The 9,752-nt window shown below is 60.4% G+C and overlaps 1 protein-coding gene across 1 annotated transcript; it reads left to right on the top strand.

The window, feature by feature from the left end:
• Positions 1-5,972: 5,972 nt before the first annotated feature.
• Positions 5,973-7,174, top strand: FAM163B (family with sequence similarity 163 member B). The gene is made up of 2 exons (XM_007111069.1): positions 5,973-6,065; positions 6,776-7,174. Exons 1-2 carry the CDS (start codon positions 5,973-5,975, stop codon positions 7,172-7,174), a joined length of 492 nt encoding a protein of 163 aa, XP_007111131.1.
• The last annotated feature ends 2,578 nt before the right edge of the window (positions 7,175-9,752 follow it).

Below are 9,752 nucleotides of genomic sequence, written 5' to 3'. Positions count from 1 at the left end.
CAGGGTTACCAGCAAGTGTATGGCGGGACGCTCCCCCTCCCGCCCACCCTCGAGGGCAGGACCAGGGCCCCTCAGGCCTGGTTACCTCAGTGCCCAGCTGGGCAGTGTCCCCAGGCGCGGGAAGGAGGTCTGAGAGGCGACAGCTCAGCGAGGGCAGCAAGGTGTGGGACTTGGGGAAAGGGTCCTCTGGCCGCTGTTCTTCCACCGACTTGCTGTGTGAGGTCACGAATGTCTGCCCCGCGACGGGCACCACCCCTGCACTGGCCTCAGCCTCCCCCTACACCACCCATTAAACGGAGGGGTGGGACCTAGTCCCTCCCTGCACTGGCACTTCGAGGTTCTGTGAGTTGCATTAAAGAAGTCCAGGAAGGCTTCTTGGAGGAGAAGGCATGTTCTGAGCCCTGATGGCGGGGGAAGGCCTGGAGGGGCAGAGAGAAGGGCGTCACCGGGGTGGGGCACAGTAAGGGCACAGGGCTGGCTGGAGGGTGGGGTGGGGGAGGCCATGTCACTCTCGGGGGCTGTTCGGAGTTGACCGTGGACTGATGTCAGGCTGGGGCCTAAGCAAAGCTGCCAGCGGCGTGCGTGCACGTCTGCTGCCCGGGCCTGGTCCCGGGAGCGGCGCCCGGCTCGGGCGTTGCTGCCCGTCGGCGTGCGTGTATCTGCAGAGTGAGGCTGAGGCGCTCCAGCTGGACGGGGCAAGGGTGTTGGAGCTGCGACTGCTGACAGCCCTGGGCGCCTGGCCGGTGCCGGCGCCCTTCCCATCGCGCCGCCAGGCTGCCTGTGGCTGGAGGCCCCCCACCCAGAGCCGGGCAGAGCGAGGGGCCGTCTGTGTCTCAGACCCAGGGAGAGGCTTCCACGGCCACGCCCTCAGGGACCCGCGAGGGTTGAGATGCAGAGAGGGAGACATAGCAACAGTAGCAAACTGAGCACAGCACACCTGCCGCGTGGTGGAATCCTCCATGTTCTCCCGTTTTACAGAGGAGGAAACTGAGGCACAGAGAAATGGAGGTATTCGAAGCCCCACGCTTGCAGCTAACTGGGGGCAGAGCCAGGCTGGCTCCCGGGGGTCCGTCCGGCTGGGGTGTTGGGGGCGCTGAGTTTAACTCCTGCACTTTGACCTCCTCCTTGACCTTGCCAAGCCCAGTGAGTTCCCTCATCCATGAAGTAGGGCCATAATGATCTTTTTGGGGGTACAAATGGCAGAAACACACTCAAGGTTGATGTATTCACAGCAAGAGTCACGCTGCGGATCTCAGGGAGGGAAATGGAATCCCGTGAATTGGGACCACAGCCTGGCTCTCTCTGGGCACCTGTGTCCTTCCTCTCTTCCCCCCCGGACCAACTCCTCTGCCTCCACACACATGCCGCCCTGGCTGCAGCCTGAGCGCCCATGTCTCTACCCAAGGTCAAGGGGCCAGCAGGGACTGGCCAGCCTCCAGGTCCTAGTTCCACTTCCTGGGAGAGAGAAGAGGGCTGGCCCAGCGTGGGGGGGCGGGGGGGCTGGTGCCTTTCCATCCCAGCCCCAGCAAGCTGTGGCCAGAGGGGCAGCAGCAGGGAGTACGGAGGCTGCTGGAGCCCTCCGGGCCTGGGAGGCCCTGGATTTCCCGTGGCAGGCGGTGGGTCACACGTGGCTTTCAGCTGCGATGGGCCCATTAGCCAGAATGACACACGTGGATCAGTGGCCCTGAATGGGGGGCTGGGCTTTGGCTGGATCAGCAGGGGTGACCCCGGCCTTCTCTGAACCTCGGTCTCTTCATCTGCAAATCTGGGGTCACCGTGCCGGCTCCGCCCTCCCTGCCACAAAGGCCAGGGAGAGCTGTCAGGGGTCCGTTCCACTGCCCGCTTTCTGGCCACTCCAGGGTCAGGCTGAGGCAAGCCGGGGTGTCCCTGTGAGCCCCCAGGAGGGAAGGGTTTGGGGGCGTGGGGCGCAGCGCTCCGGCAGCAGCTGCGTGCTTTGCTTTGCCTCACCTCTGTGAAGAGTGTGAAACGCATCCGGACAGCAGGCCTGGCCCTGCCCAGCGTCCTGGTTGCTTCCTCTGCACACCCAGCTCCCTGGATCCGGCCCCGGTCGGCCTGCACCTTTGGCGGGGCTGGTGGGCCAGCTGGCCTCAACCGCCCTGGGGGCCGAGGAAGGTCGGAGCTGCCCGGCAGGGCGCCCAGAAATGCAGGGGTCCCTGGGGCTCCCGCTCTGTCTGTGTGGCCTGCACCGTGTCTTCCTGACCGGGCCCGATTGGTCCAGCTGTCTGGATCTGCCTGTCTGCACCTCTGTCTCTCTGAATTTGGAGCTGTCTGTGAGTCTGGGTCTCGTTGTCTCGTCGCTTTGGGCCTGTCTGGATCTACCTTTCAGTCCATCTGTCTGTCTGCTCAGGGTCTGGGTTCCCATCCCAGCTGTGCCTCTGACGCAAGACGCCCCCCCGCTTGTGAGCACACGTCCACGTCCTCCTCCACCTATGGACCGGCGTCCCCGGCGTCCCTGCCCAGCCACTCCCTGCCAGGCCACTTGACCCTGCAGACGAGCCTGCAGGGAACCACTGAGCAGCCAGCCTCACCGGGCGGGGCTCGGCCTCCCTCACTCCCGACCCACCGACCGCCCGGACCCCCTGAGTCTCCCAACGAAAACCCCGTCTGTCAGCTCTTCTCGCACATTCCTGGAAGGGAAAAAATCGGCCCAAATTCCAGCAAGTCTTTGGCAAAAGGCTTATCAACAGCTTTAGAAACGTGCACACCACAAAGCTCGTCACTGCACGTTCCTGTAATTGCAAAAAGACGTGGGAAGTAATGCAAATCCCGGCCCGCAGGGCCTGACTGAGTGAGTGGGGCCCCTCCACACAGCGGGGCGAGCTCTAGGGGCCCCTGGGGATAATCCCCCCCCCCCCAGGGAAACGTGGTGTATCTAGGGAGAGACTACCGGGTGAAAAGGGAAGGTATGGAGGGTGTAGATAGAATGCCACTTTTGCTTAGGAGGAGAAGGAAATCTATATTTGCGTATATTTTTAGAAAGAAGCAATGGAAGGAGAAACCCAGAACTAAGTGAAATGGTTACTTCTGGGCAGAGCAGGGTGGGCGGCAGCTGGGTGGGGGCAGGGAGGAAGCAAGACCTCTCTGAATGCACCTGGTTTTATGCTTTTGACTTTGGAACCAAATGTTTTCTACAATTGAAGAGCAAAGCTAAATCAGTTTTTTTTTTAAAGAAAGTAAAAACTAACTGGAATAAATGAACCTGAATATCAAGGTGGTGGAAAGAAAACCATACTGAGAATTATTTCAAGTGACTTTGAAACAGTCTTTTTACTACACATCCCTAAGGGGACAAGAACAAAAAAAAATAACAGATAAATATCAAATTCCATTCAGTAGACTTGTTAGTAAAAACATTGGTAACACTACTTTTAAATTATTATATAGGATGGGAAAAAACAAAGAGTGAAGTGCATGTTAATAGGGAATAAACTTTGCACTGTAAACGTCACATAGACATCACATTTTAACACGTAAAAACCCTTCATCTCTAATTTTAAATGGAAATATCAATATAAACTCATGTTCATTTTTCTCTTCCTTAAAAAAAAAAGTCTTTCTGAGCTCTGGCCACCGGAAAAGCCTGGAAACCCAGGAGCAGCTAGCACCTCTAGTGCCCAGACTGTGTTCTCTAGAACCACTTCCCAGCAAGAGAACCAGGGTGTCCCAGGAGATAAGCTGGGACATCTTATGCCTGAAAGCAACATGCCATCAAGAGTTGGGGGGGGGGTCCCACCAAAATGACGCCGGAGTCAACCTGGAGGTGCTTCCACACCCACGGTCCCAGTGGGATCATTTGAACATCAAAAAGAATAATGACTGCAGTGGCTCAAAACACACCAGATGTATAGAAGTCAGTGAGATCACAATGATACTGTAAAACAACCACAAACCTCAGGGGGTGCCAACTTATTTTGAAAATTGAAAAAGTTACGAACTGAGCGTCTACGCCTTTCCTCTGCAGACTGTCTTTTAATATTACCGGCTAGGCAATGGGGAAGGTTCTTTAGAGAAGAACCAGAGCTGATACGTGCAGAAGAAATGACAGCATTTGAAAAGTCGCTGTTTGCAACTCCTAATGAAATAACAGACATGGGCTATGATTTCCAGTGGCTGCTGAAAGGATGAGGTGGAAGGCTGACGGGGCATTTTACGGTGGGAGGATTGGGCTGACGGCGGCTGAACCCACCGGCAAATCTCAACATCACGACAAGAAGGACAGCGTGGGGCCCTGAAAGTGAAGTGATAGGAAGCCAGTTTAGAGAGCAAAACCATGACAGAGGAACATAATGAAACGGTGCTGGGAGAAATGCAGCCAGTTCTAGTACATGGAACATTCTGTAAGATAAATGACCCAGTTTCTTCTATAAACAGCATGGGGCGGGGAGGGGCAAGAGTGGATGGGAACTATTGTACGGTCGAAAGAGCCAAACTGAGGGCTTCCCTGGTGGCGCGGCGGTCGAGGGTCCGCCCGCCGATGCGGGGGACGCGGGTTCGCGCCCCGGTCCGGGAGGATCCCACGTGCCGCGGAGCGGCTGGGCCCGTGAGCCGTGGCCGCTGGGCCTGCGCGTCCGGAGCCTGTGCTCCGCGACGGGAGAGGCCACAGCGGTGAGAGGCCCGCGTGCCGCAAAAAAAAAAAAAAAAGAGCCAAACTGGATCCTGATTTGAACAAACCAACTGTAAACAGACATTGCGGAGATGACTGGAGGTCTTTTAAAGGTCCTCACCTGTCAGATGCTGCACTGACGTATTTATGAATAAACTAACAGACTCTGGGATTTCCTTTAGTGAACTCAATCGCCCGTGCCATGCTATTCCCCCGGCGGAAAAAAAAAAAGAAAAAGAAAAGGCAGGGGATGGAAATTGAGGCAGGGTGTGTGCTCAGCAACAACTGGTGCCTGCGAGATGATTGTTAACCGTCCAGGGATACGGCAAGCCGGTTATTAAAGCTTGCTGACTTGAAATGGGCCACAGTGAGAACGTTTACAGCACAAGCAGCAGCAAACGCTACAGGTCAGGGTGCTTTCACTCCAAGAACTAGTTTATCAGCACCCGGCCAGACAGCGCTCCCAAGAGCGCCACCGGCGCCAGCATTGTCCATTCTCTCTACTTTGTGTGTGTTTGAAATTTTCCACAGCGGTTTACGCGGGGCACGTCCTTAGGCCTAGAAATCCCACTTCTAAGAATTTATCCTGGACGGGTAATTGAAGTCGGTCCTGCAATTCAAATGGCTTCAGTTTTTAGCTACGCAAACATTTATGGCAACATTGGCTTAAGATTTATTTTTTGATGTCAACAGCCTAAACACCAACAAGGAGTTTGGTTTTCAGTTTTGAAAGATGAGAAAGTTCTGGAAGTCGGTCGCAAACAGAGTGAATATACTCAACACTACCGACTCGTACACTTAAAAATGGTTAAGATGGTAAATTTTGTGTCATGTGCATTTTACTGGCCATTTGAAATTTTAAAGAAAAGGGATCGTTCGTGTTATATTACGTTATATTCCATTTTGGAATCTGGTTCGAGATTATGTTACAGAAGAAAATTTAATGGTAAGGAAAAATAAGGATGAGCTGGTGAAGTGACAAAGCAGGTTACAAAACCGTACGCCCAGCCTGACTGCATTCGGGTAAATTTTTAAATGCGTGAGCTTGCCTCCCAGGCTAAAAGTGTGCTAGGCTGGGCGCTCACATACGTGCTCAAGACACCTTCACGGAACCCCGAGAGCGAGGGGTTGTGCCGTGGGAACTGCTGGCAGAGGCAGAGGCGGAGGGGGATGTCCCGCCCGACCCCCAGGCCCAGCCCCCGCCTCCCGCACGCACTGGGGTGTTTTGTTTTCCCTTTCGGAGCGCTTCCTCAACCTCCTAACCCGGAACAGCCTCCTTCTGCAGTGAGTTGACCGTGTGGTGAAGCTGGCGGTGTGTGTTGCAGGCTGTTGATGGAGAAGGGGGCGAATGACAGCCGGGACGGTGGTCATCACCGGGGGCATCTTGGCGACTGTGATTCTGCTCTGCATCATCGCGGTCCTGTGCTACTGCCGGCTCCAGGTACCCGGGAGCCGGGGGGGACGGGGTGGGGCAGGGAAGCCCGGAGGGGGTCCTGCAGAGGGAGGGAGCCAGGGCCCAGGAAGGAGGAAGAGTCGGGTCTCCAAGAAGGCGCAAGGCAGACCGCACCCCCGGACCCCACCCGTGAGGGCTCAGGGATGACGGCTCCCCAGACGCCCTGCGAGGCTCAGAGAGGGTAAGGGCCTTTGCCGATGTCACACAGCTGCCAAGCGGGGAGCGGGCGTGAGCCCTTGGGCTGTGCTACTCCACCACCTGTGCCCTCCCTGGCCCACCCACACTCCAGGGCTGTCCTAGGTCCCCCGCACCTGTCTTCCTGAGAGAGGAGAGGCAGCCACGTGCATAGGGCAAGGCAGCGCGGCTTGGCGCCCTGGAACTAGATTGGGACCAGGCTGCCTGGGCTCGAATCCCAGCTCTGCTGCTCTCAGGCTGCCTGGACCCCCGTGCCTCAGTTTCCCCACCTGCAAAATGGAGTGGGTCGTTGCACCTGCCCCCGGTTGCTGTGGGCTGAAACGAGCGAATCCCTCACTTAGGGGTCCCAGGGGTCCGGGGCGCCCGGATTACGAGCTCCCGTAAGTGGTGGTGACAGGGACACGGGTGTCCGAGCTGGGGGCGCCCCGGCCCCCTGGGGGCGCCGCACGCGTGCAGCGAGGGTCGCTGGGGAGCTGGCGGTCACGGCGGCCCTCTGCCCGCAGTACTACTGCTGCAAGAAGGAGGAGTCGGAGGAGGACGAGGAGGAGCCCGACTTCGCCGCGCACTCGCGCCTGCCCCCGCCGCGCTCGCACCGCAGCCTCGTGCTGACCGACGGGCCGGCGCCCTACCCGGCCGCCTCCGCCTCCTTCGGCCAGAAGTCCCCGCGGGCCCGCGCCCTCTGCCGCAGCTGCTCCCACTGCGAGCCGCCCACCTTCCTCCTGCAGGAGGACGAGGGCGCGCGCAACGGCGGGGGGCGCGTCGCCTGCGAGAGCGTCAGCCCGGACGACGTGGAGCTGCCGCCTGCGAGCTTCGGGGCCCCCCTGCAGGCCCTCAACCCCAGCCGCCTCTCGGCCATGCGGGAGGCCTTCTCCCGGAGCCGCAGCGTCAGCACCGACGTCTGAGCGCGCCCCCGGCCGCCGACAGCTCCTGAGACCGTGGTGGGGTCCCCACGGCGTCCCAGCCTGGCCCTGGGCCCGGACCCGGGCCCGGCCCAGCTTTCCTCACATCCGCGCCATCACGGCGGCCCGCTGGGGAGCTCCGGGGCCCACTGGGGGGGGGGTCAGACCCAGTGAAAGCAGTGTGGCCGCCCCGGGGAGTGGCCTCCGGGGCCCGGGCCTGGAAGGGAGGCGGGCATGACGCGGGCACGGGTGCGCGGTAGCGCCCGGGGGGCAGGCTGCAGAGCGAGGTAGGGCTCTGGAGCAGAGACGCCGGGCTGCTGACAGCAATGCGGCCATCAGGGAGGGGGCGGTGGAAGGTGGGCTCCGTCTCGGCCCCGGCAAGTCGGCCATCTCTGGCTTCACCGCCTGGCCGCGTCCCTTCCTCCCTGGGCCTCAGTCCACCTACTTGTTCAAGGAAGGGGTGGTAGCCGCGATGCTAGGGGCCCTGCGGCACAAGCCTTGCCTGGACGGGGGACCAAGTACCCCGTCCCAGAACAGGGCCTCCCCCCAGCCCTCCCCGACACACCCTGGCTTTAAGCACCAGGCGGCTGAGACGCCGGTTGATTGAGCTGGGCCCCCAGCCGGGCACATCTCCCTAGAAGGGGGCGCTCCCTTGGGATGCACAGCCCCGACTGGCTTTCTGGTGACAATGGAGAGGGGAGGGGGCCGTGTGCTGCTTCCCCGGCTTCGGGAGTGTCCACACTCAAATACCCAGTCCGGTCCTCAGCCCTGATGTGGTAGGGCGGACAGAGCCATGGACCAGGGGCTAAATGACCCACTGACTCCCCGTGAGACCCGGGACGGGCCCTCCCACTCCTGGGCCTCAGCCGCCCCGGAGCCCTCCTGCTTTCGTGCCCCCGGGGCATAGACCCCGAGCTCTGCCACCTGCCCAGTTTCTCAGGAGGACCTGGGAGAAAGGCCTCAGGTGGCCCCTTCCCTGCTCCGGCCCCGTGCACGCGCTCCCAGCGGGGCTAGGGGCTCCCCCGCCGTCCAGCTAGAGAAATGCCCCAAACCCAGGGGCACCGCCCGCGGGGAACGCAGCCCCATCCGCGCAGAGCCGCCGGCTCCTCTCGGCAGCATGGCCCCCAGAGTCCCCTGCCCTCTCCCGGGCTCTCTGCCTCTGGGCCCAGCCATAGAGCCAGCTGGCACCCTGGTGGGGCAGCCCCGTCCGCCCAGGGAGACGGACCAGGCTCCGCAGCTAAGCCACCTCCCTAAAAGACAACCCTTTGGGGCACGTGGCTATCCCCGAACTGTGGGCGGTCCGACCACCACACTTGCTGCTTTCTCCAAAGCTAGGAAGGCTTTACTATTTTTGGCATTGGCGGTCCACCACCCCCCCCGCGCCCCCCCACCGCCCCCCCACCGCCCCCCCCCCGCCTTCTTCCTTTCTCCTCCTGCCTCAGTTTGGACTTTGCTAATGGAATTCATCCGCAAGCTTCCCCTTCCTTTGTCAAACCCCATGAGTTTATCTCTGATGCATTAGCTTGGCGGGGTGGGCGGGGGTGGGGGGGGTGGGGGGGTGAGGGTCAGGAGGTGGCACTTCCTGCGGCTGTTCTGTCCGGTTTCCTATTTCCTTTTCTGGTCCCTGGCCTCTGTGTAGATTCCTAGATCCATTTGACATCAACACGCACCCATCCATCCGAACTCCCCCAGCTCCACCACGGGGACCTGCGGGGAGCTGCCTGCTCCCTGACAGAATCGAGAGCCAATAAAACTCCTGACGCCATGCGCTGTCTCTGGTCTGCCTGACATTCCAGGCCAGCCCAGAGCCCTCTGCGGCACTTCCTGGGAGGGGCCGTGTCCAGCCCAGCACCGGGCAGAGTCGGCCTTCCTCTCCCGTCCAGCCCCAGGGGTCAAGGCACTGCCCAAAGGCGCCCGGCCGCAGCCATGTTTGGTTTTGATTTTTCCCGGGGCGGATGTGTCAGTCTTCCACGATTGGAAGCCACTGGCCTAAACGCTGAGCTCCTGGAGGGTGGGTGGGGGGTGACAGGCTGAGCCACCCGGGGCAAGTGACTGACCTCTCTGGGCCTGGGTCTTACAGCATCAACACAACGGGTGACAATGATCCCGACTCCACAGGGCTCTTAGGGTTAAAGAGGCAGCGCTGGTAACGCACCGGGCACAGACCCTGGCGCACAGGATGTGCACAAAAAGTCCCGGTGGAAAGGAGGGTGGGGGAGGAAGGTCAGGAGGAGAGAAAAGATGGGGGTGGGGGGGAACGACAGGGCACAACGGTGCGGTGTGTCAGGGAGCCCCAGACCCCCGCAGTGAGGCGACCCACCCCTACCGGAACTGAGCCGCTGACCTTGAGGGAGCTCACCCCACAGGCCCCGGCGAACCTGGAGAGCCACTCACCCAGCTGCAGGCCCCCGGATGCCGTCCTGAACACTGCGGTGGACCCTGCTCTGGTCCCAGTTTGGGGACAGGCTGGCCCTGCATCCCGCGGAAGCAGCCAGGGAGCCCCTCGCCTCCCTGCTCCCTGTCCCCAAAGACCCTCTCCCTGGGAGCTTTCCGTTTCTACACTCCACCCCCGCCCCCTCCC

The sequence above is a fragment of the Physeter macrocephalus genome, chromosome 13, assembly GCF_002837175.3.
Source record: "Physeter macrocephalus isolate SW-GA chromosome 13, ASM283717v5, whole genome shotgun sequence".
NCBI classification, from domain to species: domain Eukaryota; kingdom Metazoa; phylum Chordata; class Mammalia; order Artiodactyla; family Physeteridae; genus Physeter; species Physeter macrocephalus.
This window is presented reverse-complemented; position numbering and strand designations above follow the sequence as displayed.

Excerpts from the sequence above, each read along its gene's own strand:
- FAM163B (XM_007111069.1), top strand. The coding sequence starts at position 5,973 with ATGACAGCCGGGACGGTGGTCATCACCGGGGGCATCTTGGCGACTGTG. Across the intron at positions 6,066-6,775 it reads TGTGCTACTGCCGGCTCCAG|TACTACTGCTGCAAGAAGGA; the intron begins GTACCCGGGAGC and ends CTCTGCCCGCAG.